General features: G+C 57.2%; 3 protein-coding genes across 4 annotated transcripts; 1 reads left to right on the top strand and 2 right to left on the bottom strand.

Moving 5' to 3' along the window:
- Positions 1-438: 438 nt before the first annotated feature.
- On the bottom strand, positions 439-15,796 carry TRAM2 (translocation associated membrane protein 2). 2 transcript variants are annotated; one of them, XM_035320387.1, is made up of 11 exons: positions 15,505-15,796; positions 9,918-9,981; positions 8,312-8,421; positions 7,965-8,081; positions 5,776-5,834; positions 5,208-5,292; positions 5,019-5,089; positions 4,575-4,679; positions 4,051-4,209; positions 3,060-3,257; positions 439-2,831 (listed from the first exon to the last, which is right to left on the bottom strand). In XM_035320387.1, the coding sequence occupies exons 1-11, from the start codon at positions 15,622-15,624 to the stop codon at positions 2,822-2,824; spliced, it is 1,098 nt and encodes a 365-aa protein (XP_035176278.1). In that variant the 5' UTR covers positions 15,625-15,796; the 3' UTR covers positions 439-2,821. The 2 variants fall into 2 exon arrangements, with proteins under 2 accessions (XP_035176278.1, XP_035176277.1); XM_035320386.1 differs by having other exon boundaries at positions 2,486-2,831; positions 3,060-3,232; positions 15,505-15,795.
- LOC118163599 (gallinacin-14-like) lies at positions 14,834-25,000 on the top strand. Its single transcript, XM_035320389.1, has 3 exons — positions 14,834-14,905; positions 23,897-24,008; positions 24,153-25,000. The coding sequence occupies exons 2-3, from the start codon at positions 23,936-23,938 to the stop codon at positions 24,272-24,274; spliced, it is 195 nt and encodes a 64-aa protein (XP_035176280.1). The 5' UTR covers positions 14,834-14,905; positions 23,897-23,935; the 3' UTR covers positions 24,275-25,000.
- Positions 18,204-22,625, bottom strand: XKR5 (XK related 5). Its single transcript, XM_035320384.1, has 7 exons — positions 22,128-22,625; positions 21,483-21,666; positions 21,216-21,397; positions 20,333-20,542; positions 20,056-20,225; positions 19,716-19,827; positions 18,204-19,303 (listed from the first exon to the last, which is right to left on the bottom strand). The coding sequence occupies exons 1-7, from the start codon at positions 22,183-22,185 to the stop codon at positions 18,216-18,218; spliced, it is 2,004 nt and encodes a 667-aa protein (XP_035176275.1). The 5' UTR covers positions 22,186-22,625; the 3' UTR covers positions 18,204-18,215.
- Positions 25,001-26,416: the final 1,416 nt, after the last annotated feature.

Below are 26,416 nucleotides of genomic sequence, written 5' to 3' on the forward strand. Positions count from 1 at the left end.
AAAAAACCAACAAACAAAAATACATGGATGTGGCATATGCCGTACATACGGTGCAGAGAGGGAAGGCTTCCAGGTGCAGCTACAGCACACTGATCTAGCACACCAGGCTACCTGGCAACATAAGGCACTTGGGATACAACGCGCAATTAGCGACTTCACGAAGACACGGGGTTGTGCAAGTGGGAAAGCTGCCTGGAGCGAAGCAGGCAGGAGGAGGAATCATTCAGCAGCCAGTTTGGGGGGATTGTACATGTCATCTGTTAACAGAGCCAGTGCCCCAGCTGCTGCGAGGCACCGGCTTCGCAGAAAGGGACCGCCAAGGCTCCGGAGACGCCGGCCACCGGGTGCTCCTGGAGGGCACGTGGCAGTGGGTGGCTGGGGAAGGAAGAGGCAGCGGAAAGGAAAAGCATCTTGCACCAGATCTCTTCCCCATCTTCCCTCACGTGAAGCTCTTTCCCTGCCCTCTCATCACGTTGCACTGCAGGTGCTGCCTCTGTTTGAGCCAAACGGTGAGTTATCTGCCCAGCAAGGACTATGAGGAGCGATTGATGGGGCTTGATTGATCAAGGGGATTGATTGATCAAGGGCTCTGCTCCAAAGAGTTCTCCTGAAAAGGGGGAATCTCTCCCCCAGAGTCCTGCTGGCATCTCGTTTGACACTGAGAAGTCATGGGGATGGAGGAACAAGTGGAATTTGACCGACTGTACTCATGTCCCTACTCATTTTCTCCCTCTGGTGCCCAGCATTAGCTGAGGCTCGACATGGAGAGGAGGAGAGGAAGGGAAAAAAGACACCTATAAAAAGAGGGGGAGAAAAAAACAACTCAGAGTGGCAGAGAATCAACTGTCTCCCATTCCCCAAAACAGGTATGGAATAAAAAAGGTATGAAAGACGACTGTGCCAGCCTCACCGCAAGAAAGCCCAAGCTCAAATCGTGCTCAGATTCAGCTCAGTCGCCTGTGGGGCTGAGCAAGGGACACGCCACGAGACCACGCGTCCCCTCTGCCCACAACGAAGGTGGGCTTCGATCCTGGCTTGCACACCAAAGGCTTGCCAGGCTCTCCCCGACCCCATGCACCGCTCGCCTGCTCCTGCCATAGCGATGCAGAGCGAAGCCTACAGCCGGCTTTGCTGCACAAAAGGCACCAACAGCAAAGCCCAGCTACAGAGGCATCCCCGGAGGAGAGCTATGGGGTGAGAGGTGCCCGTCCAGCGCCCGTCCGCCAAATCCAGGCTGGTGCACGGCACCCAGAGAAGCCCACTGACCCGGGAAACCCCGGGCAGAAGACACAGCCCACCAGCAAAGAGGCAGCAGGGGACCGAGCCGGTGGGATTTGGGCTTCTCCTGCCAACACGTACGGGTGGCAGCGGGCAGGAGCAAGAGGGAAGAGTGGTCTGCAGCAACAGACGGCCTCTGAGGTAGGTTGGAGACAACTACATCTGCCAACAGCTGTGCGTCACAGGTCAGGCCTTTCCTAATGTACGAGCTGCTCCTTGCAGCCTTCCTTCCTTCCCCTTCCATGTCACCTCATTCACAGCTCAGAAAGGGATGAAGGGGCTAGGTTTTTTGGAAGAAACCCTGCATTTGATAGCACCTTGGGTGGATACAGGCCGTGTATCCTTTGGAAACAAAGAGAAGCTGGTGGCTGCAGATGGCACGGCTGGACCGGTACGGTAGGGACGAGGAAGGCTACGGCGATAGCACGAGGGGCACAGTCCCATAAACGCAAAACCCCTTGCAGCAGCCAGTTTGCTCATCTGGACGTGGTTACGAGCCATGAGAACACCAGGTCCATGAGGCACACGAGGCTGATGGGAGCCAGGCCAGGGCTCAGAGCGGGGCAGGACTCCAGGTTCCACCCGGACCTGGGGGTATCACTGCCCCACGACAAGGCACGACGAGCTGCAGCGCCCCGAGCCCAGCTCTCTGCTGGGAGGTCCAAACAACTACGGGGCAGTCAAGAGGATAAAAGGGACCCAGCTGTACCAGAAGAGCTGGGGCAAGCAAAGGCTAGGATGCGGGTCCTATAGGAAGAGGGATCATCTCTCCCTTCTCTGCTGCCCAGATCTCCAAAATTAGCTCAAAACCAGGATTTGGAGGAACCCTACTCAACCAGAAGTCCGTTGTGAGACAGGACACAGCTGAGGTTCCTCCCTCAGACCCTGGTCCCTATTTGCAGCATCGACACCCTGCAGCACGTGCCAAGTGCTGGCCAGATGTGGCCTAGGAGAGGCAACCCTCAGCTGAGAGCACCCCTGAGCCTCGGGGTCACAGAGCCCCAACGCTTTTCTCCAGGAGCCTGTTCCCGTAAGAGACACGGAGCCTTCAAACTGCCATGGCCCTGACCCAGAGGCTCAGGGAAGCAGCGCAGAGGGAGGGGAGAAACATGCTGTAGAAAAAAAAAAAAGTAATGTTTGGAATCATCTACAACGCATTTGTAACAAAAAAAAAATAATCGAACAACAAAATAACCAAATACTAAAATAGAAAAAAAAATTGCACGCTTATTTACGATGAAAACGAGGAAGGCAAAACCAGGAGGCTTGGAAAAGGCTCCTACGTGGGGGAGGGAGCAGGGGAAGGGGACCTTTTTGGTTTTATTGCAAACGGTTCAAGAGAGCAAGAAAGGAAGGGAGGAGAGCGAGAGACACCTTGGGAAGACGACCTGTGTGCCAGCCGCTTGTGAGGACCGGGAGGCCGTCTGGTCCTTAGTCCTGGTATCTCGCCCTCCTCCCCAGGGGACAAGCTCTTGCTCCTTACGGCGACTTCAGCTTCTTGGTTCGCGGTGAGGTGCCGTTCTCCGCCTTCACCACTCCGTTTTCATGGTAACCTGGGGACAGAGAGAGAAAACTTCATCCCACCTCACCCTGCATGGCCCCAAACCTCAACCCTCTCGGGTCTGACCCATAAACAGAGCCCCACGGCGCCCTTGGGACATCGCCCCGCGCTCAGCGAGAGGCAGCACCGCAGCGTCGCCTCCACGGGCAGCAGCTGCCAAGCCACAGATACCAAATACACAGCTACACACGGTGCCACCCCAGGGCACGTCGATGCTCACCCGAGTCCCTCTTGAGAGGCTTGGCTTGCTGCTTGGCGCCGGCGGCGGCCGCGGCGGCTCGCTTCCGACTGCTCTGCTCGTTCCAGTACTCCCGCCAGCGCCGCAGCTGGAAGTGGATGAAGCGCCACATCACCGAGGCCTGGAAGAGGCACACCAACAGCAGCACACTCATTCTGGCAAGGGCGGAGAAGAGGCAGGCTGAGAAAAAAGGAGCAGGGACGCAACAAAGCCGGCCTTTGACCTGCAGCGGTGGTCAAGGTCCTCCAAGGAGCAGGTGGGTAGGTTCACCTCGACCAGCACTGTCCAACCCATCTTTGCCAGGGGAAACCAACCCCAGCTGCTCTGTACAACTCTGTACAGCCTTTGGCACATCACTTTAATTAAAAGGTGGATATGGTTGGAAGGGAGTTTGTCCAAAATCCTCAGGCATGACAGTAGCCCATGGCTTGAAAAAGCTTGGGAACGGCTGGACAGACACCAGGCACGAGTCCAAGCGACTTCAGAAGTGAAGCTGCAGCTGCTGCATGGCTGAGAAGGGCTCCCAGCCTCGGTGGGCAGACGGCAAGGCACAGGGAACCCATCCCATCCTCTGCTCCCCACGTCAACAGGCACCAAAACACATCCAAGCAGATGGAAGACTCCTTTCCATTGACCTCATCCCCATGAGTCCAGTTATGGGTGCAGAAGGGAGAACCTGCAAGTCTTTCCCTACGGTGCCTGCTTCCAGTCATCCTTTATAAGTGGTTCCTTCCCTCAATGAACAACTTAATTTCATTGCTGCCGTGGCTCAGGAGCCTCCACCCCTGCTGGCTGCCTGCACACCTTCCCTGCTCACCAGGACTTTCCCCTGAGAGAGTTTCAGATCCCCTCTGGGGTTTTCAGACTCAGCTTTTTTCACCCACGCTGGGAGAACAGAACACACGGGGGAGGTTTTCACATGACAGTATCCGCGTGAAATGATGCAGAGGGAGCAGGTGGGGGACATCCCTACCTGAAGAGGATATTGTTGAAGAGAAAGCTGAAGAGATTCCCCCTCTCCGGCTCGAGAGCCTGGTTCTCCACCCGTGGCAGCCCGAAGCCGATGACCAAGATGTACAGGGTGAGGGTGAAGAGCCTGGTGACCACGAAGACAACAGCCCAGACGTTAAACCTGGGGGGGAGGCAAGCAGAGGTGTCAGCAGGAGCAGCTGCCATGCCCTGCGGTCTTGTTCTCAGCAGGTCACTCCATCAGCACAGCCCCTTGACGGCAGCATGACGACACAACACGCTGCAGAAGCATTTTGTAGACCTCTCTCCTAGCACATCCCACCTCAGGGCCAAGCACAGCCAGCTCGACAGCCCCTTCCTCCTCCTAACTCTCCCATCCCACCCCTAACCCAAACTCTGCTGGAAAACGAGATGAAAATGAGCGTGCTGCCCTCCCGGTGCCCCCATGCTGAGCTGGATGGTGACAGCGAGCCCCCCAGCTCTCCTGGGCACTGGAGGTGGGATGCCAAGGCCAGCTCGCCCGCTTACAGCTTCTCGTTGTTCTCGTCCGTGAAGTAGACCAGCCGGGCCATGTGGAAGAAGAATTCGGCTAAATACTGCAGCAGCAAGAGGATCAGCCCCAGGCGGGTTAAGCTAGAAGGAGGGGGAAAAGAAGTGAGTACCACTGGGCTGTCCGACTTTGGTCCTTCACACCTGCCATCCCTTAGCTGCAGCAAACACCGGCCCAAAGCTGGACACCTCCCCAAAATCCCTGTCCCAAAAACATCAAAGCAACAAGGAGATAAATCAACCTGAACTGGTAGCTTTACCACCCATAAAAACATCTTGCCTGCCATCCCGCAGCCGGGAACACAACTTCAGCCCAGCCGCCTTTCCTCCCTTTGACCCGCATCCCCAGCTGAAGCTTTTGGGGAAAAAAAAAACAACAATTCTGCACAGTCCCAAGCTCGGGGCATGGAGGCAGGGACTCACTTGAGGAGGTACGCGCCGGCGATGTGCGCCAGGTAGAGCGCGATGCACTGCAGCTGGCGGGGGATGTCCTCCTGGCAAGGGCAGAAAGCAGAATTAATCCCCTCGCCCTTCTCCATCCCCACCTCTCCCGGATCCCGCTTGCCCTAAAACCGGAGGGCGAAGAGCTTTGGGTCCCGATCCGGCTCTCACCTTGCGGACTTTTTGGAAGTAGAGCTCCGGCAGCGCGTGCAGCCAGTAGGCCAGCTGGCACAGGTAGAAGAACTTCACCTGGAACCTGAAAGGCACGGGGTGAGCTGTAGGGGCACGGTGGGATCCCCGACCACCCCGCACCTGTCAATGCCCCTTTCAGAGGCATCATTTCTGGGCTGAAATTATCCCTTTGGCCGCGTCTGGGCTTTACTCAGATGTTTGTGCCCACGCTCTCAGCAAAGCACACTCTTGCAAAAAAAAAAAAAAAAAAAAAAAAAGGGAAGGGAGAATTATCCCCCAGCTTGGTTTATACCACATAAAAACAAAGAGCAAAGCAACCTGCCCAAGGTGCTGCAGGCAGCCAGGATGAATAACCAAGCCGGGAGGACCTTCTTCACAAAGGCAGCCCTCCGGGAACACCCTCCCCACGGCCACAAAGGAGATGTCCACCCCCAGGATGCGTACGAAGGGCGCTGCGCCGTCAGCACCCCGCTCCCAGCCGCAGGGAAAACCGTACAGAGGAAGGAAGCGGTCAGCCCGAGAACAAAATGCCCTTGTGAGTGCTTACGGAAGATAAACATGCGGGTAGTTTTCCCACAAACTCCGGGGGTTTGATATGTATCCTTCCTGAAAAAGAGAAGAGACACGAGCCTTCAGCAAGAGAAATTAGGCAGCGCATGGGTACGATGGGGTGGGTTAATGCTGGAGTGAAAGCAGGAACTGGGGATGGCCCAGAGGAGGCCCCGAGGATGAGCAGAGGCTGGAGCCCCTCTGCTCTGGAGCCAGGCTGAGGGAGCTGGGGGTGTTGGGCCTGGGGAGGAGAAGGCTCCAGGGAGACCTCCCAGCGGCCTGCCCGGGCCTGAGGGGCTGCAGGAGAGCTGGGGAGGGACTCTGTGTCAGGGGGAGGGACAGGACAAGGGAGGGCAGCTTTAAACTCAGAGGGGGAAGCTTTAGATTAGATATTTGCAAGAAATTCTTCACTCAGAGGGCAGCAAGGCCCTGGCGCAGGCTGCCCCGAGGAGCTGTGGGTGCCCCATCCCTGGCAGGGCCCAAGGCCAGGCTGGATGGGGCTGGGGGCAGCGGTTGTGCCTGTGGCAGGGGGCTCAAACTCAATGATCCTTCATCAAGGTCTCTGCAAACCCAAACTATGCTCTGATTCTCTATGCCATAGTCCTTTTAGCATGCAGTAAAAACCGTGTCCCCAAAACAAGCCAAGACTGAGCTCTCCACAGCTCAGCCACGTTCACAGGTCTCTTGTTTCATGAGGTCCCCATGTTGAAAGCTGCTTGCTTGGTCGCACAAAAGGCCCTGAGCTGAGGAAAGGACATTTTGGGGTTTGGGAAGGGAATGTTCTGCAGGTGTGGGAGCAAGCTACCGGCAGCACAGCTACCAGGAACTGTGTGCGTGGTCCAGGGGGCTTCCTCCCCACCAGCACTTCTGACCCGAGCATAACTTAAGCAAAAAGCAGTGTGTCTGGGGAGAAAGAGGAACAGAAAACACCCACAAAAATAATTAAATATGCATTGCATAGTTTAATTTTCCACCCGCCTGCGTTCCCCTATCTTTGCAGGGCAGATTTCAGGAGCTCTCTTCTTGTTCCGCACTTGCACAGCTCCTGCCACAGGGGTGCTGCGCTGGGCTTTGCCAAAAGGTCTTGGCATGGAAAATTCATCCTGCTCAAGACCTGTTGTCACTGTCACCTGTGCTCTCGCTTCCCTAAGTCCTTTTTAAGGCTGGCATGACTCCTGAAAGCCCAAGGAAGGTGCGTGTGCTGCAAAGGATGTCCTGTTCCGTGCAGTGTGCGGTAGGAACAGAGCCTGCAGACCCAAAAAAGGCCGGTCTGGAGGTGGCAGAGGTCCTCCAAGGAGGGCTGGCAGGACCCACAAGCAGCAGGAGAGGACCTCTCACTGAGCATCCCCGAGCCAGGGACCACAGCTGGACCCCAACCAGTAGCAGAGCATCCTCATTGCTTCATACTGCCAAAGCAGTCCGATCCTCCCGATGCCGTCTGTTGTTTTTCCCTCCCTTTCTCCAAAAAAACATGAAACATTTCCACTCCAAGTTTTTCTCCCGTCTGTTTTGGGCTGAAACATCCCCAGAACAACCCAAGGCACTGCATGTTTCCCTTTCTCTGCGTTCCCCCCCATTGCCACCTCACCAAGAGAGGGATCCCGGACACCTGCCCGTTTGCCCCAAATCCCTTCAAAGGTCAGCGAACACAGAAGGACCCACAGACTGCAGCCAGAGTAACTCATCCCACCCAGCCTTTCACAGGGCAAAAGCAGCACATTTTTTTCCCAGGATTTTCTTGTTCTGGTCCCCATGCCCTACGGGGTCCCTCTGCTACTGTTCTGCTGTCCCATTCAAACCTTGGTCCCGTCCACATTCCCACTCCCCCATCACATTACTTAGGACCAAAACCAAGTTTTTTTTTTGTTGTTGTTTTTTTTTTTTACATCTGCAGGTGTGGAAAAGAGCTCTCAGCAGCACAAGGCTTCTTCGTTACGCTGCTTCTCCAGCCCTGCTGGCATTGGTGGGGTGAGCAGATCCATGAGCAGCATCACAGGCACCAAACCCCAGGTCAAGCCCATTCCTTTCCCTACTTCTCACAGGGGTCCTGGGTTAGCTTTTGCTAAAATGTGCCCATCTGAGCACAAGGGCTGATGGTGGACTCTTTGCTCCCACGGGAATTTTGTGCTCCCGACACCCAAAATTCCACCCAGGGAACCCAAAGTCCAGCCGGCACCTCGCCCTTACCGTCACGACAACGTACAAGCACCAAATCAAGGAGGTGAGGTGGAAGGCGACGAGCTGCCCCGACTCATTGAACTTGCTGTGTTTGACCTTGGAGAGATGGAGACGCCTGTTGATTTTCTGCGATGGGCCCGAGGGAGAGAAAAGGATAAAGAAAACGTGAGCAGTCGAGTCAACAATTCTCCTTCCTCCTCTTCCTCCCCGTCCCAAGCAGCCCCTGGAGATGAAGGCTCACACGTGACCACCCCAGCCCACGGACCACACCAGAGCTGTGTTTAACTGCAGCAGGACCACGTCCCCACCATGATATTTGAGATATTCAATCAACCCAAGACACAAAACACACTCACGTCCAGGGCATACTCCTGCACCACTGCGTGCAGGATGATGGCGATGAAGATGTAGAAGAGGATGGTGACCAGGTCCTTCAGCCCGTAGTGATACTGGACCAGCTCCCCGTCTGCAGAGACACCAAACCTGGGGTCAAATCTCCCAACCCAACCCATTTCCTAGGGCTTAAAGCTCGCCTGAAGCCTTGAGGTGGCGTTATTCCCGACACAGCTTGGCTGGAGCCATCCGTTTTGGAGGCAGAGAGAGGTCAGGACTGTGCCAGGGGCTGCATGGCTGGAAAAAAGGGCTCCAGCCTGGGTTAAGTCATCAGCAGAGGGGGGACAGCTTCTCCTCTAATTGTCACACACCCCAGGCAAGGTGACACTCAGGAGTCTGCTGCCTGAACAGAGTTGCCTTTAAGAGATCCAAGACAGCAGCAGGGTCTGGAGGATAGGAAATAGCACCCATGGGAGGCCCTGTTCTTCCAGAGCAACAGAGCACCCGAAATACCCCCAACATCTGCATTTAGGTAACCATTTGCAGCCTCGCAGCTTATGGGCAAGAAGCAGGTTTGGGAAAAAGCTGCCATTCCTCGTGGCACGCTGCAGAAACCACTGCAACGCGAAGCTGAGCCCCCACCAAGCTGCTCCTTCCCCTGATCCTGCCTACCTGATCTGTCTGTCACCAGCCCTGTTTATACACAAAGCTTCCAGCCAGATTTTGTTTAAAGATTTGAACCTGGATAAGGTTGGAATAGGGTTTTTGACGACACCTGGAATACAGCTGTGCATTTCCCGGTCCCTAGGAGCCCCCCCCCAGCTGGGTGCTGCGCAAAACCAGAGGTAAAAACATTGCCTCTGTCGGAGCTTATAACCCCAGTACAAACTAACACGGCACGGCTAATGAAAATAACATTATGCACGTCTGCAACCGCTCTGCCTCCTCTCCTCTCCAGAGCGGAGATGAGAGCGAGCTCTTGGTGTCTCCGAGGGGAGGGATGTAAAAGCCCTGCAGAAACGCAGGTGAGCGAACACGCTTCCTGCACGGCAGCTGGCTGCACTCAGGGCTCTCTCCCTACGGCCTCAGCCAGCCCATCATCGCCCACGGAGAGCTCAGCACCTGGGCCTGGCGAGGTGATTACAGGGCCCCTGGGATTCCCGGCAGCAGGGAGGAATAAATCACCCAGCGCACGGGCAGCGGAAACCGTCTGGACCGGGCTCTGGGGGAGCGCAGACCACAATTTAATCTGGAAGCAGGCTGAGTTCCTCAGCCCTGACATTCGGAGACTTGCAGGGCAGACCTTCCGTCTTCCCTCGTCTTATTTTCATTAATCCCAACCACCCTGATCTTCAGCTGGATGATTTCTTGGCTTCTCCTTAGGGGCAGCTTTCTGCTGCCACGCCAGGCTCTGTGCCCTAGGTCTTTAACCCACGCCGGTGCCCAAATCACTGCCAGGCTGGGAGGCAGCGGCCAAAAAACAAGCAGGGACCGAGCCCTGCTTCCCCCCGTTTCTGATTTTCCAAGTCTCCTGTACCAGCAGGCGAGACCCAAGCAGCGTGCATCAGTGGAAGCCGAGCTGGCAGCGAGGATTTGGGGCAATTTCATGGGGACAGCAGAACCCCTTACCTGCTGTAGGCACGCTAACGTTGTACTGAGGTAAGATAAACAGGAAGGCAGTCTTGGCTGTGACCTGTCAAAAGCACACAGGAAGGGGGGAAGAAAGCAAATAAATTAATTTAATTAATTAATTAACTCCTCTGCCAAGCTTTATTCCCCTTTCTTACCGTGTTGGGAAAGGGGATGCGAGCGGGGCAGAAGGGAGATGTGCAGGCATCAGGTGATGGGAGAGGGGATTTGGGAAGGAGAAAGGGGTGGATAAAAGGAGAGAGCTGGAGAAGCCAGCAAAGCCTGATGAGGGAAGCTCCTGCTTCCTTTTGAGGATGAGCAGCCCTCCAGCAGCACCCATCCAGGTGTGACCCACGAGCATCCCATCCCGGTGCCCCAAAGGAGCATCCCCGAGACCAGCACATCCCAAAGGCAAAGCTACATCAAAACCCTGTGCGATGCAGACATCCCACACCAGCCTCTGACTGCGTCCTCATCCTGCCTGGCCAGGACACCGTCGATTTTTTCTTTTCTGTTAGCCGGCCCTCAACAAAAGGGCTCTGCCTCGCACACAACCGCCCCCCGGAATCCCACAGCTGGCAAAGAGGAGAGCTGCGCTACCCCCAGACATAGCTGCAACTGCTCGAGAGCTATTAAAAACCCAGCTGGAAATATTGCTTCACGTCTTGCAGGACGTAGCTGGAGGCAGGGGGGGGAAACACGGGGGCTTTGCCAAGTGCTCCCGTCCCACCCCCAGGAGCATTGAGCAAGGGGCTGGTGCTGGCTGGAGCTCGACTGCCCCGGCACCGAAACGCTCGCGGAGAAACAAGAAGCAAAGCGCCCGAGGAGAAGGAGACCACGGGCAGGATTTGGGGTGGTAACGGAAAAAGCGCATCGCGTGGCTGGCTTAAGGAGACGCTCCTGGCTCCTGAGAGCCTTGCTGGCGAGGGAAGCAAGGTTACTTCACCCCGCAGCGGTACGGCACGGCCGGGACCGCACAGCCAAACCCCACGGTGAGCTGGTGCACGGCACGAAATAAACGCATGGGTTCAGCAGTGGCCACAATGCTGCAGGGATGTGTGGCTGCCTCGCAGATGAACCCACGGCAGCAGGCACTGGGGGTTTTGCCTCCGTCTGGCTGCCACCCAGAGGTGGAAGCAGCTGGAAACGAGGTGGTATCCTCGGGATGAAGCCTCCTAGCCAGCCTCGTGGGTGCTGGTGGGCATCACAGGAGTCTCGTTTGCAGTCTTTGGAGGCGGTCCCGGGGCTTTCTGAGGGCACAGAGCATCCTTCCCACCACTTCGACTTGAAGGGCACCTCCAGAAAGGGCACCTCCAGCTCCCCTGCAAGGCAGAGCCGAGGTTTTCTCGGCCTGGGAAGCAGCGACGAGCACTGGGGCTGGCGGTGCTTTTTGAGCTCACGGCGAGCTCTTGGCCAGAGAAAGGAGAAGTTGGTAACGGGAAAGCAAAGCGAGCATTATTCAGAGGCACAAGACCTGCAGCGGTGTTTGTTCTGAAACGAGAGCCTGACATGGGAATTTTTCAAAGGTGGGAGCGGGATTTGTCTGGCCAAGCCACGTGGGGACCATATGGGAAATGCTCCGCGTTCCTTGCTTGCTCCCTGTTCCAGGCACTCCTGTGCATCCCAACCTGAGCCCAAGGGGGTGAGGAAGATGCTCCTCACCCTGCCTGGCACGAGGCACGTACTTAAATCAGCTGGATTTGGGAAGGTGGGATGCTCAGAGTGGCCAGGGTGATGCAGCCATGCATCAAAGCAGCACATCGCTTGGGTTTGGTCTCTGATGCGAAGCACAGAAGCTGCCCTGGCCCTTTTTAGATTTTTTTTTCCCCTTGAGACCAAATGCCAAGTCCAACCAAAATCCGAACTTCATGTGTACAAGCACACAAGCTGCTGTTAATAAAGGACCCTGAGCACGCACATCCAAGCACAAATCCCAAAATCCCAGAATCATGGCACGGCTGGGGACATCCCTGGGTGCCTGGGTACCCCATCAGGTCCCCCCGAGCAGGCTCAGGGAGCTCTCCAAGGAGCCCCCCCCCCAGCTCCGTTTCTGCAGAGCCGCTTTCCAGCTGGGTGCCCCCAGCCTGTCCTGGGGCTGGACCTGTTCGTCCCCAGGGGCAGGACTTTGGGCTTCTCCTTGTCGAGCTGCAGGTTTGTGTCAGCCCCCCTCTCCTGCCTGTCCAGGTCCCTTGGGATGCCAGCCCAACCATCCTTCCCTGGGGAAGCACCAGGTCGCTCTCCAAAACCCATCCCCACTGCCCTCACCCCAAAACCTCGCCCCGGTGGGATCTGTGGGGTCCCAGCCGCGCTCCCGTTTGGGCTCCAGCTCCTCCCGAGGAAGGAAGCGGCTCCAAAGCTCCAGCAGGGGAGGCTGGGGGAGCTGCTGCAACCCAAGCTGGGAAAATATTTCCCGGGCTTGAAAAACAACTTCTAATTACAGATAAAACACCGCCGGGAGATTTCTCTCCGTTTTCTTCCCCTCCGCCAGCCGGAGCGTTTGCTGAAAGAAAACCACGTTAGTCCCCAAGTCAGGATGGCCCGACGTGGGCCCTGTATGTACACTGAAGACCAAACTTTGGACCAGAGAGCCCTGGAAGGTAAACAGCAGCCTTCACAGCCCCCCTCGGCGGGCAGCAGAGCTCCTCCGCTTGCACGAACACCGCCAGCGGCGCCCCGTCCTCCCTCCTGCTTGTTCCCTTTCCAAACGGGACCTGAACGGGACCTGAATTCCCCTTCGCTTCTTAATTCCCCTTCCTATCAGCCTTCCCCTTCCAGAGGGAAGGCCGTGTTTTCAAAGCCCTTTCCACACGTGGGGAGGGGAAGAGTTTATTTAGGAGGAAGCCTGGAAATAGCGCCCGGTTCATCAGTCGCCGGGGCTGGAGTGTCGCAGCCCGGGACACCGTGAGTCACCAGCACGGCCGTGGTGGCCAGGGAAAAGTCACTTCTGCACGAAATCCTGGCCTGTGCCCCTACTCCAGGCAGCTTCGAGCCCTTCCAGGTCCGGTATTAAACCCCAGACACCCTTAGCACACATCGAGCCCTGTCCCCACAGGCCCACGGCGACCGGTTCTGGGTGGGAAGGAGCGATAAGGTCGTGCCTCGGTTTCCCCAACACACACACAGATCGTGGCATCTGATAGAGAAATCCCCCAAAACTGCAAGATTTTCCCCCAAATTCAGCCCGCGAGGATGCTGCCCGGCCCCGCACCGTGCGCCCTGATGCGAGCTGGACAGCTGCGGGCTCAGCCGAGCCCGGCTTCGGTTTCATTTTTCTGCCAAAAAGGGTGAAAAAAAAAAAAAAAAAAAAAGATATGCAAAGCGAAGACGGAGAGCAGCTGTTTCGCGTTTCCAAACTTAAAATGGTTTGGGAGAAAAAAAAAAAAAAAAAGAACACAAAAACCACGGAAACTTTTCACGCCGGGTTTCAGCACTGCCCTCCTGAGCATCCCCGCGAGGCGCACGACAGCCCAGTAACCAGCGCCCCGTCCCCAAATCAGCCGGGGCAGCACCCCCAAAAATCAACTGGGCTTCTTGTGCTATTGATCCGCTGGGAATGGGAAGAGGTTGTGAGCCGAAGAGGAGGCTCGAGGCGGATTTCACGCCGTGCTGAGAGCGGGGAGATGCTCGGCGAGCTTTCGAGCATCCCCTCCACCCCGCCCGGCGCGGGGCTGCCTGGGAAAAGGTTAAAAATCCCGTTTGTGCGCCCCGCGAGCCCTCCCCTCTGCAGGAAACGGCCCCATTGTGAGCAGGATTCGGCCGTTTCCGCCGTCGGGAAGGTGGGAACCCAGCGGGACGAGGGGGAGAACAACGAGGAGGAAGGGCCGGGGATGTCACGGGGAGGTGACACGGCCGAGCTGACACCGAAACTCACCGCGGGGGCGGCGCGGAGAACCCCAGAGGGGCGGCTCGGGGGGGTCGGGGAAGAGCAGAGCAGGATTTCTCCTCCGGGGAAAGACAAAGCAAAAGGAAATCAAAAAAAAAATAAATAGTAACAGAAACCCCAAAAACCCCCCGGGGGGGGGGGGGGGGAGGGCACTGCTCGCATCGGGGAGGTTTTTTTTGGAACAACAGCCCCCGGAGCATCACGGCCCCTGAAATCCCACAAAAGCAGCAGCACCCCGAGAGCAGCAGCTGCGGGGAGAGAAAACCTCGCGGGAGATGCAACCCCGATGCTTTTTATTATAATTATTATTTTTTTTTTTTTCCCTGAAGTACGACTCCGAAACTCGCAGCCCAACTTCGGAGCGTTTGCATGCGGTTTTGGAACGGCGCCGGCCCTCCCGCTTGGGTTTTAGAAGCCGTCCCTTCCAGAAATCCACGCCACGCACTCAGCGCGAGGGCTTCGCTCGCTCATTCAATGCGCTCGCAGAGAGAAAAAAAAGAAGTAAGGAAAAGGAAAAAAAAACAAAAAAAGAAAAGGGGGGGGGGTGACATCGGGAGGGTGCTAAGGAAATGGATTTCCTCCTCCTGCGATTTGCTGGAGAAGGAGCCTTTCCTCCTCCGCCAGGCCCCCCCCGGCCACCCCTTTTCCCGTCCCCGGATTCCCTTTTGAAACGTGGCACTGGGCTGGAGGGGAGGGTTTGGGCAGGGGAAGGGGGGATCTGCTCCGGCCGCTGACCACCCGAGGTGCCTCCACGTAGGGAGGCCAGAGAGGGAGAAAGCAGCCCGGCGGCGGCCTCCAGCCCTCCCCTGTCTCCTCCCCGAAAAGAGGAGAGGAAAAAAGAGAGAGAAAAGGGAGCTGGGAGAGGGAAGGAGCAGGGGGAGAGGCGGATTTCAAGGCACTGCTCGGCCTTCGCGGGGCTCTCGCCGGCTCAAAGTTTCCCTGCGGAGGACGAGGGGAGGCCAAGGGGAGCCGCACGAGGCCCAGGAGCCCGCGGTGCTCGTCCCACGGCGCGGGGTCGGCTGGCTGCGGAGAAAGCACCTGGAAAGGGGCTGAAGTCAAGAAAAAGCCCCAAAAAGAGACCTGGAAGCATCCATCGGGGCTCGAGGTTTCCTCGAACAAGGCTGGGGGGTCGAGGCAGCCTCCAGGCATGGGACGGGAGGCCGACGGTGCTTGGGGTGCCGTGCGGGGCAGGGACCGTCCCCAACAGGGGAGGCAGATTTGGGGGGGTCCCGGCAGGAGAAGAGGGGTTGGCGAGCACCCAGCAGAAACCAGTGAGCCTCAGTGGTGCTAAAGGGTTTTATTTGGGGTGGGGACGAGGCACCCCAAAAAACAGCGGTGGGGTCCTGGACACGGTTGGGTCTATTTTGGGGGGGGGGGGGGGGGGGGGGGGGAGGGGGGGGGCCCCACTGCTGGGGGGGGTTGAATGGGGTGCCCCGGGGATTAATGGGGTGCCCCAAGGATTAATGGGGTGCCCGAGGATGGAGGGGGTCTGGTGCCCCAAAAGCAGCAGGGGTCTGCCCCACAGCCCCCCTCCCCCCCCCATCCCTGGGGTGGTCACCCGTGGGTGCAGCACCCATGGCTGGATTGGGGGGGGGGGCCCACAATGCGTTGGGTGGGGGTGTCCTGGGGGGGGGGGGGACACGCGTGGGAAACGGGACCGAGGAGGGAGGGGGCAGCCGTGGGGGGACGGCGGGGGGCTCTCACCTCGAACATGAGGGCGATGAGGACGCTGAGCACCAGGCAGAAGCCGATGTCGGCGTGGTTGTGGATGAGGAACTCCTGGCTGAAGAGCGGGTGGCTCTTGGCTCGTCGCCGGAAAGCCATGGCCGGCCCGGTACCGGTACCGGCACCGGCACCGGGACAGCCACCGGGACCGGGCACCGGGACCGGGCACCGGGAGCCGCCTCCCCGCAAACTTCCCCGGGCCCCGCACAACTTCGCGGAGCTCCGCCGCCGCCCCGCGCAGGCGCCGCCGCCCTGCAAACCCCTCCCCGGTCCCACCCCCGGCTGCTGGGCTGGACCCGGCCCCCCCCACCCCCCCGGATCCCCCCCAGCCCACCCGTGTCCTTTCCAACCCACCCGTGTCCCCTCCATCCCCACCCGTGTCCCCTCCATCCCCACCCCCGTGTCCCTGTCCCCCCATCCCACCCGTGTCCGCGCCCCCCATCCCTGCCCGCCCCCCCCATGAGTCCCAGCACCCACCCGTGTCCGTGCCCACCCCACGCGTTTAGGGCCACTTTTACCCCCCCCCCCATTCGAGCAGTGCCGGTTCCTTCCCCCCGCAGCACCCCCGCGGACCCCTCACCACCCAAAATCCCCCCAAAAAGGGAGCTGAGCGGTCCCGATCCCGGTCCCGGGGGCACAGAATTGGTTCCCCGGCCCCAGTCCTGCACACAGAGCACGGTCCCTGGGGTCTCATTAAGTCACGGCCCTCATTAGGGGCCTGATGAGCCCCCGGGTTCCCCGGGCCCTTTACGGGAATAGGCAAAGCACCAAAAAGGGGAACCAAAAACTGTCCCGAGTCACAGCCTGGAAAAACCAAACAACAACAACCGGGGGCAAATATTTTTTTCCTCTAATTCTGCCGTTTCGGTATTTTTGGAAGTGAGATTTTTTTGTTGTTCTTTGTGGGTAAATCATTCTCGGGTTGGCTCCGGGGCTTGCATCACCTCGGAGCTGGGTGTTTTGCGCCGTGCCTTGTCCCAGAGCAGCAGAGGAGCGAAGCCGGGACGTCTCCCGCCGAGGGCAGGATCTTCTGGACCTTCTCCTCTTTAAATCCCCATGGGTGGACGAGGTCAGAGCCCAAACCTGGGGGTGCAACCACCCCTCGTGCCCTGCCACCTCCTTCCCACCCCACTTTATTTTATCCCACCTTTTGACCGCGCTCAGAACCACCCGAGGAGGGGATCGGGGTGGAGGGGACGGTGCCGGCCACGTCCCCAAGTCCCGGTGCTCCCCTGGGCATTGTTTGCAGGCTCCGTTCCTGCCCGTTTGCTCCTTTTTTTTTTCCAGGTGAGCAGCGAGTACGGGCAGTTCCCACAGGTCACTCCCCGCATTGTCACCAGTTGTCACCCCGTTCCTCACTGCCCGGGGCAGGTCCCCGCCGTGGCAGTGGCACTGGGGCACGACCGAGGGTTTCCAGATGAACCAGGTGAGCAAAATGGGGCTCGCCAGACACAATCGAGCAGAAATCCTTTATCCTGGGGTGTCGGAGGGTCTGGCTGAGCGGGGTGCGATGGGGACGTGCCGAGCTTCCAAGCCCTTCTGCGGGTGAGAGACCCCAGCAGAGGCTCCCCAAGGCCCCCCAACGCCTGGTGACCTCTGGGGAGCTGGAAGGAGCCTCCTGCAGCCACGGCCAGGTTCCTCCAGGTGCCCGCTGAGCACTCAATCAGCCACCCCCAGCACCCCAGAGCCCCCGTTCCACCCCCAGCAGGTCCCACATGGGATGTCGAGGTGGTGACGGTCCCACGCACCCCTCTCCTCCCACCCCATGGGTGCCAGCCCCCGCAGCAGGGTTCCTGCTCTGGAAGCCTTGAGCAGCATCTCCCTCTGGTGGCCGAGGGACAAGGAGCATCGTTTCCTTCCTGGCTGCTCCGTGGGGTGGGTGCTCACCCTCTGCTCGGTGCCGTCGGAGCTTTGCTGTAGGACACAGCCCTCCCAGCCTTCTCCTGACCCTGAGCGAGTGTTGTGATTGCAGCTGAAACAGATCTGAGGCCGTTCAGGGCAATCCCCAGCGGGTTAAATACATTAATCACTCACCAGAGCAGCAAGGATGGTGTAAATCCTTCTGTGGACCCAAAGCATCCGCTGCCTGGCAGACAAATTTGGCCCCAAAGGCCTCAATCCCCATCCCGAAAGGAGGCCAACATCCCGCTGCTGCTTGCCCTCAGCAACCACATGCAGCCAGCCCGCTGCTGACCACACAGAGCACCCAGGCCCTTCCAAGTGAGGGGCTCTCAGCTTTTTTTTTTTGGTAATAATTCATTAACAGACCCCAGACCGTGGACGAGCAGATACGGCTTTGGTCTAATTCAACGTCCCGAGGTTGCCACCTGCAGCATGCAGAGGGTCTGGGCTCCGGCGTGGCCCCAGCAAATAAAAAGTGGTAAAGCTCTCACGAAGGAACTGGTGGGGGAAAAAATGAACCGAGCAGCGCTGAGCCTCGATTTGGGGCTTGCTCTGCCCACCAGGAGGGGGAAAGCCCGTTAAATTTCTGTTTTAGGCACTTGTTTGTCCTGAGAAGGTTCCTGTTTTGGCCAGCCTCGCAGCCCGGGGGACAGCAGCCAGGTCTCCACGCTGGGCCCGACCTGCAGCTCCCACAGGCACTTGCTGGTGGTCACCTTTCCCAACACCACCCCAGCTATCTAAAAGGCAGGATGCCCCAGCTGCCTGTCAGGGGGTTGACATAAATACATTTAATAAATACCCAAACCCAGACTTTTAAGCTGTTCCAGCTGCTGAGGCTCTCCAGAAGCAGGAGATGCTCCAGGAGGTGAGGCGATTTCCTTACCATGTAGGACCACAGCTGCCTGGCAGCAGGCTTTAGGGTCAGCCTTGGGGGTGGAGGTGAAGCACGGCGGCCTCAGCTTGCTCCTCGGGACGGTCCCCTGCTGGGTGTCCTGAAGGTGATGCCACCCCACCGGGGTCCCGGGGGGACCTGCTGCCCCGCAGTCACTTGTCCTGCAGAGGGAAGAGCTGCTCTGCAGATGGCGGTGGGCGCAGGAGCCCAGGATCGGGCTGATGTTCGCCATCCCGAGGGATGAATCCTCCTCTCTTCCTCCTCCTCCTGCCAGGCAGCCTGGGGGAGCCTGGGCTTCGTTGTCCCCTTGCACCAAGGCTGAGGAGGTGGCCATTGCTGTCACCACACCAGCAGAGGTGATGCCTCCGGCGTTGGCGCTGAAGTACACGGAGGAAATCTCGTCCAGGGCCGGGGGGGAGGTGCTGGGCAGGGAGGTGGCAGGACGAGAAGCAGGCTGCTGCCCTGCTCTGTCCTCATGTGCTGCTTCACCACCGACCTCGTCTTTGCTGCCTCCTCCGTTCCTCATCACCACCAATTTCACATTGGTCAGATCGGATCCAAGAGGCACTGGAGTGATTTCCCTCGTGGGGAGGCACAGCTCGGCCCCAGGCCTGGCTTTGCCCGTGTACACCTCTCCCACGCCACCATCCCCAAAAGCTGCGTTGATCTGGGACACGTCCCCCGTCTTCAAGGCCAGCCTCACCAGCAGCCAGTGGTGATGGTTGGTCCACGCGTCCTCCAAGCACCCTCCAACATGCAGGAGCGACGAGCCGTTCCCCTTTTTGGAGGCCACTGTGGTCCCTTCCACCTCCAAGGTCTCGCCATCTCCCGAAATTCCCAAACTTTGCCCCGTTTGGGAGCTGTTTCCAGCATCCTGATCGTCGCCAGCAGTCACAGCCCGGCAGGATTTCTCCAGGAAGCCTTCCCAGATCTCTGTGGACTTGGGGTGGAGCAGGCTGTAATAAACCACCAGAGCTGCGGCGCCTGCAAAAAGGCAGAAAAGCGTCAAGGGACGAATCCTGGCCGCATTTTGGGGAGGGGTGGAGGAGAGCCCAGGTCTCTCCTTTGCAGGGATGAGGCTGGGATGCAGGGATGCAGGACTCCTTCCCCCCTGACCGTATCCCTCTCCTCCAGCCACTGAATGAGACCCCAGCGGGTTTTACCCCACATTCGTGTCTCATTTTAAGGTACCCGTCCTTCCTCCTGGAGGACCAGGACCAGCACCAGCAGCCTCCCATTCCTGCTGGCCGCCAGCTCCACGAACACCTCCTGCGAGCACCCGTGCCCTTCTGAAGCTTCAAACCCTCTCCCCCATCACCGTTCGCTTTTAAAAGCTCATCCAACGCCACTCGGAGCCAACCCTTCCCAAATTTACTCCCCGCCAGGAGGTTTTTACCTACGGCGGACCCCGACAAGATGGCCCCGGTCACGCCCAGGCTGTGCCTCGTCTCTGCCTGCAGGAACTCGGTGGCCAGCAGCAGCAGGAGGGTGTTTTCCACCAGCATTACCTGCGGAGCAGAGGGGAGAGAAATGTCACTCGGGTCCTTCGGAGGGCTTCAGGTCGCTTAAAATGACCAGCGCCAGGTCTAATTCTAGACGCTGATGATTTATTTTGCACCTGTGTTGCAAGTTCCCTTTTTTTCCCCAGCCTAAAAAATAAATAAATGCAGAAATAAATAAAAATCCCAAGCTTAAAAATAAAAATAAAAGAGAATTTTCATGCCCAGGGTACTCACCAGGTAAAACACAGCCACCCTGTGCCTGGAGGCACCCGGCTGGACGTTGACGTAGCAGAAGACGTACACGGCTCCCACCAGGGCATTGAACAGCCTCCAGCGGCACGGCTGGGCCACGATGTCCGTCTGCTGGGCCACCAGCCAGAAGGCCATGAGCAGCCAGTGGATGCCTGCGAGGGGACAGCACCGAAGGGGCAAAACAGCCCCGGAGGCAGTGGGAGCAGCTCTCCAGATGCCAATGGGATGGGGTGAAAAGGCCGAGGAGCATTGGTCTCACCTGCCACAGCCAAAACCCAGCAGGAATAGAGCCTGGTGAAGAGCACCAGGGCCAGGACGCGGGTCCCCAGCATCCCCGTCCTCCAGAGCAGCAGGCAGAGCAGGGCTGCGGCCGGCAGGCGGACGTGGCCGGGTTTCAGCAGGCAGGAGAAGCGGCTGTAGGACACCAACGCCCAGGAGAGGGACAGCAGGGACAGTCCAGCGCTGACACCTGCATGGGGACAGGGGCAGTCTGGGGGGGGGTCTCGGAGGACACCTGACCACCTTGAGGACCCCGTATCTGCTTTAAGGAGCCATCAAGCACCCATCCAAGCCAGACACTGGGGCCTATCAGCTGGAGGATTTGAAGCACCTCGTCCCAAATCTGGTCTCCACATCATGCCAGTGCCTGCCCAAAGCGTGAGCCCCCAGCTCCATCCCCGCTTGCCGCGGTCGGACCTGAGCCTGCCACAACTTGCAGACCGACCGTGCACGTGTCCCAGCTTCTCCCTTTGCAGAACACAGCTGGAATTTCCCCTTTTCTATGACGCAGCCCCCAGACCCTAAATGCTCAGCTCCACACCACGATTCGGCTGGAGCTAGGGAATGGGTGTTGGGTCCAAACCTAACCAAGGCACCACGGAGAAGCTCCGTTCTCCGCAAGCAGTGGCCGTGCCAGCTGGGAAAAGCCGTGGTTAGCCCAGAAACTCCTCCAGGCTCAACCACAGTGGATTTTTAAGACATATTTATCCCCAGTTGCCTTGCGTCAGGGCTTCTTAACCCCTCTGCAGCACAATTCTCCATCCAGAGCCTGCTCTGCGCCCTGCCAGGTGGGAAAACGTCGCCCACCCAAACTCATCCCCCCTCTGCAACACAAAGCATCCTCCGGGGAGGTCCCCGCTCACCGGGGACAAGGCCGGAGGGCTCGACGGCCACGACGACGTAGGCCTGCAGCAGGAGGTGAGGCAGGGTCTGCAGCAGAGCCTCCAGCAGCCGCAGCACGCAGACGTCCCCGAGCTGCAGCAGCACCTCCCCGGCACTGGCGCTGCCGCCCGCCTTCGCCTCCAGCCGCAAAACATCCCAGTACCTGCAAGAGGCAGCACAATGGGACGTCCAGCACGATTTTTGGCAGGCGTAGGGAGGCTGGGTGGGTCGTGGGGTGAGGATCTCACCGCTTCCAGAGGCCCAGCTGCAGGACGTGGAGGACCAGGAGCCCGCGGCCGGGTGGGCGGCCGTCCGCCCTGAACCAGAGGATGCTGAGGAGCTGAGGCACGCAGCCGGGTGCCAGGCAGGCGACGGTGAGCCAAAAGCAGACCAGCTGCCCCCGCGCCAGGTAGTGGATGATGGTGCTGAGCCCTGGAAAAAAAAAAAAAAAAAAAAAAAAAAAAGGAGAGGGTGCTGGGCGATCCCATCCTAAAGATGCAACCCACAACCTTCCCCCGGGATCTGCTGCCTTTGTCTCCCTTATCTCGGGCTTCCAGCTCCTGGGCTGCTTGTCACAACAGCGCAGCCATCGCCACCGAGGGGCTTGGCCGAAGGCGGGCTCAGATAAAGGGCGCCGGAATTCGAATTTGAAAAGAAACAAAAAGTTCAAAAAAATCATTTATTTTTTATTTTTTTTAAAAGGGAGAAAGCGGTGTCCGGATACAAAAAAAGGCTTTTGTTTGGGGAAGGGACGGGGGACAGCAATCCCTCCGCTTTTTCTCCCCTTATTCTCACTTTACCCCCCCCCCCCCCCCCCATCCCCCGCGCGCCCCCCGCGCGCTCCCTGCGCGTTCCTTGCGCGCTCCCTGCGCGCTCCCTGCGCACCCACTCACTTGCAGCGCTCTCCGCAGCCAGCAGCGCCAGGGAGAGCCCCGGGAACCCCCCGCGCATCCTGCGAGGAGGAGGAGGAGGAGGAGGAGGAGGAAGAGGAGGAGGAAGGAGCCTCCGGAGCGCCTCCCCCCAGTGCCCCCCTCCTCCCCCGGGGACATGACGTCACGCTGCTGACGTCACGCAGGCTCTTTGGGGTGCAGCAGGGAGCATTGGGGGGGAGGGGGTGTTTTGGGGCAATGGGGCGGTTTGCAGCATCCTGGTGTCCCCAGATCTCTGAGCCCTCGCTCAAAGCCCCCCCCGGTGTCCCCCGGCTGTCCCCCTCGGGGCTGGGCGCTAGGTGGCGGCCGGGAGGTGCGAGGGGGAGCCACTAATTAATTAGGATGTGTCCATGGGACGGATGGCTGCTTAATTAAGTCCAAATATCACCGAGGGTTTTGTTGGTGCCTTTGGAAAATCGCGTTGGCGGATCCCGAAGCTCTGAGATCCCCTGGGCTGCCGGGGCGATGTGTATATTTGGAGGCTTTCACTCATTTCGTGGTATTTTGGGTTATTTCAGTTTATTTTTTGGAAGTTGTACCACGTTGCTTTGCAACCCTGGGAATTAAGCCTGGATTCTGCTGCATTAAAAGGAGCAAAGTTTGGCACCCAGCTCCTTTTCCAGGCTTCTCTGCAGGTCTCCAGCACCGCCCGTGCCCCATAAGCTCCCCCCTTGACACGTGCAGGTGAGCGACAAACCAAAGCCCCTGCGTGTGCTCAGGGATGTGCCGGGGAGCCAAATCCCACTCCCGAGGGATCTGGGACCTTCCCAGGTCTTTGTTCTCTGATTTTTCCAGATGAACAAAATCCAGCAGCGAGGGAGCTGTGGGGGCTTCCCACGGGAGCAAGGAAGGTGAAAGGCACGAAGACGAGGCTTCTCCTGGCGAGCAGGTGGAGATATCACCTCTATCAAGAAACCGGCCAGAGAACATCACTTGGTGGCCTGCAATTGCTAATATTTGCTTGGCCCTGCAGAACGCTGAGATGCTCCCAGAGCTGAGCACCCTCCCTGGTTTCGCCGCCTACTCCCAGTTGCGCTGGCTGCCTTCCAGCCACTGGTTTGGCCGTGCTTTTCTCTGCCGGATTTCAGCACCCAGGAGCCCGTCCTGCTACAAAGCCCTTCGGGTCTCCAGCAGAGCTAAGAGCAGAGGAAGTCCTCTCTCCACATTTTCTCCAGCGAGCCTAGCAAGAGAAGGTTCTCCAGCTGCTCTATGCAAAGATTTTTCTCGAATCTTCAAATAATATATATATATTTTTGATGGCTTGCTGCACTTTCTCATATTTTGACCACTTTTGGAAACGGGAGCACGAGATGTGCTGAGACCTGCTGGGTGCGCTGCTGGAGCCGCACTGAGAGGCAGAGCAGCTTGGTGGGGCTGATTCTGGACTCAGTCTCCACATGACATTGGGATTTTTTTGGAACAAACGCTCCCTTCTGTTCAGAATCGGAACTTCTGGAGGCAAAGGTTCATCTGACTGAGATTCGAGTACAAAGACCTTGAATTGGATCTGCCTGTATGTGGTGTTGGCAGAGGAGATGGGGCTTTGGGAGCCAGATGTCAGTGCTAAGAGGATAATTCCTCTCAGGGTGGGGGCCTCAAGTGCTATCCACATGGGAACTGTAATTAGAGATTACAGCACACATCCCTAAGTACTTTATTTATTTGATTGCTAAATCCCCTGCAGATTGCATTAACCAAAGCCTTATAAACAGGTTCATTCCTTCCTCTCGCAGTGTCTCTTGCTCTCAGCAGCTTTGGGGTGATACCCCCGAATGCCAGCCCAAGCCATGAAGGTGATGTTCCTGCTGCTGCTTGTTCTCCTCGTGGCGTCCCACGCTGCCACAGGTAAGCGCAAACACAACCACCGGGCACTTTTTTGGTTGATTTGTGCTATCTTCACAAAGAGCTGTTAACATGGGGACAGGCTTTCTTCAAGTGCGAAAATCCAAAGAAAGGTGCTTACAGGCTCTTTTTTTTTTGCAGTTACAGTGCCAGACACTGTCATGTGTCGGAAGATCAAAGGCGAGTGCTCGTTCTTGCTGTGTTCCTTGTTCAAGAGATCCATCGGTACCTGCTACAATGGCCTGGCGAAGTGCTGCATACCCTTGTGATGACCATCCGTGGTCCATGTCGGGGCTGGTGGCTTTGGTAGGGTCAGCAGCAGTGACACCCGCAGTGTAATGTTGTCCGGCTTTACTTGGCTGCTGTTTGTGGTGCTGTCTATCCCTGGAGCTGGTGGAAGTCACTTTTGCCACTTGGGTGTCCCAAAGAGAGCACAAGGGGGAGTTCCCACCTCTAAGAGGCTTATTTGGGAAAGGAGTTCCTGTTATGGCCACCTCAGAGGTGGAGGTGCAGAGGGCTTGTGCCAGTCAAGCCTCAGAGGTCACAGTACAGCCCTGGGGAACCTTCTCCAGCTCTTGGACTTCCACCCTGCCCTTTCTACCAACCAATGTCGAAGGGCTGCAGGATGAGGACACCTTTGGAGCCTCATTGCTCTCCTCCCACCTTGTCCCCACCTGCAATTTGTCTCTCCACCTTCATCCTCGCCAGCTGGCTCCTGCGTGGTGAGGTCTGATTCAGTCCCAGCTCCTCTCCAGGTCTGGCCAACTCTCATTTGGTCTCTGTTGTGATACAGCAAGGGCTGGACACTGAAGTCTTCTGCTCTCATCCAGACTCTGACAAATATCTCAGCCTTACAGTATGTGAGTGATTTGTGCTCCTTTTCTCTTCTCTAGCATGTATTCACCACATCCAGAGAGTCCGGTCTGCAAATTATCTGAGTTGTGTAAATATCTAATAAAGCGTGGGTATAGAGGCCAAGCTTCTTAAGCCATTAATTGGTGAGGAGTGTTTTGATCGTTCCTGAGGCCTAGGACCACACATTCTGTGGGCCTTGTGTCCAGCCACTGCTCATGGGCAGGCACCTACAAACCTGGGCAAGGTTTTCTAGGATTTTTCTACCTGGGTCCAAGTCCGGAGGAGGTTTGGTTACCTCCACGTTTGGGGAGCTCAGACTCATTTAGCCCAGAAAGACAGCTTAAACATCTCATATTTGTGCTGGTTTTGGAGAAGCAGCTTCTCCAGGCACAACTAGTCCTGCCTCCATGCTGCAGTTGATGTTATTGCATAGCACATTGCCACCACCAAAAGAGTAATCATTAATAACAACCAAGCTCTCCAAGCCCAAAGGTGGTATTTGAACCTTAATTGCTCCTTCCATCTAGAGATTTGAACATCCTTTGTACTTGTGAACTGGGGCTTGCACCGGCCATAGGAGGTAGCTGAGCAAACACAAGGTACCTGCTGTTCTGATTAAGCCGTGCTCTTCCACCTGGGTTAATTTTAGCTACTGCAGTTCAGGAAGAAGAAATAACAATAGCAAAAAAAAAAAAAGCAGCTATTTGATGGAATGCCAAAAAGTTGTAGTGACTCTCATGGGGCTGGCTTTCAGGACTAATGATAACTGAGACTCCGTAGTGGTTGTATAATCGTTGCAATTGGGAAGTCAAGTGCTTTAAAGAGAATGCAAATCTCCACTTGTCTTGCACAGATGAAGAAACTGGGGCATGAACTGGGGAAGTGTCAGCAAGGTCATTGTCTTCTGGTTCCCTGCCAGAAGGAGAAGAAAGATCTTGAGATGTCCTAAATTTATTCCCTTCCAAAGTAAGTGCAGGCACCATTAAGAAAGGAGTATACACAATCATTCTTAATTGTGACCAACAAATGCAGACAACAAATCCTTTTGTGTAGAGCAAAATCACTGACCACATCCCAGAAATCTGAATTGCTTTGTCATGGCTATGATAGGGCAGGTATAGAAAACCTCTTTTTCAGGAAGCTTCCCTCCATTGGAAAGAAGGATAATGTAAGATTTGGGGTTGTACTGAACTGGAAATGCCTTTGTTGTTTGAAGGGGGTAATAAACTGAAGCTTAACAAGATGGGAGGGCTGGAGGAATCACTCAGCCAGTGAATGAGGGCAATGGGGAGCATCAAAGCCACCTGTGCAACCCCGTACCCCATTTAGCACTGTCCCCATCCATAAGAAATTGGGAGGCAAAGGCAAAAGGAGTCTTGGCTTGCCTACAGATGAGACGTCACATGGACCTGGATGGCCCTCACGTGTTGAGCCCTGTCTGTGTACTTGCTTCAACCAGTGTTTTGCCACACACCCGAGCTGCAAGTATCTGTCAACACCTTGGAGATGGGTTTAAGAAATAGTCCCTCCCTGATGGGCCCAAAGAGCAGGCCACA

This window comes from Oxyura jamaicensis, chromosome 3, assembly GCF_011077185.1.
Source record: "Oxyura jamaicensis isolate SHBP4307 breed ruddy duck chromosome 3, BPBGC_Ojam_1.0, whole genome shotgun sequence".
NCBI lineage: Eukaryota > Metazoa > Chordata > Aves > Anseriformes > Anatidae > Oxyura > Oxyura jamaicensis.

Bases quoted from the DNA above. Each gene is read 5' to 3' on its own strand.
- TRAM2 (XM_035320386.1), bottom strand. From the start codon at position 15,624: ATGGCTTTCCGGCGACGAGCCAAGAGCCACCCGCTCTTCAGCCAGGAG. The intron at 4,680-5,018 runs GTGAGTCCCTGC...CCCTCCTTCTAG, and splicing joins GCCGGCGCGTACCTCCTCAA to CTTAACCCGCCTGGGGCTGA. The intron at 3,233-4,050 runs GTAGGGATGTCC...CGCCCTTGCCAG, and splicing joins TTCAACAATATCCTCTTCAG to AATGAGTGTGCTGCTGTTGG.
- XKR5 (XM_035320384.1), bottom strand. From the start codon at position 22,185: ATGCGCGGGGGGTTCCCGGGGCTCTCCCTGGCGCTGCTGGCTGCGGAG. The intron at 21,667-22,127 runs GTGAGTGGGTGC...TTTTTTTTCCAG, and splicing joins GGCTGCGGAGAGCGCTGCAA to GGCTCAGCACCATCATCCAC. The intron at 20,226-20,332 runs GTGAGACCAATG...GTCCCCTCGCAG, and splicing joins CTGGGTTTTGGCTGTGGCAG to GCATCCACTGGCTGCTCATG.
- LOC118163599 (XM_035320389.1), top strand. From the start codon at position 23,936: ATGCCAGCCCAAGCCATGAAGGTGATGTTCCTGCTGCTGCTTGTTCTC. The intron at 24,009-24,152 runs GTAAGCGCAAAC...TTGCAGTTACAG, and splicing joins GGCGTCCCACGCTGCCACAG to TGCCAGACACTGTCATGTGT.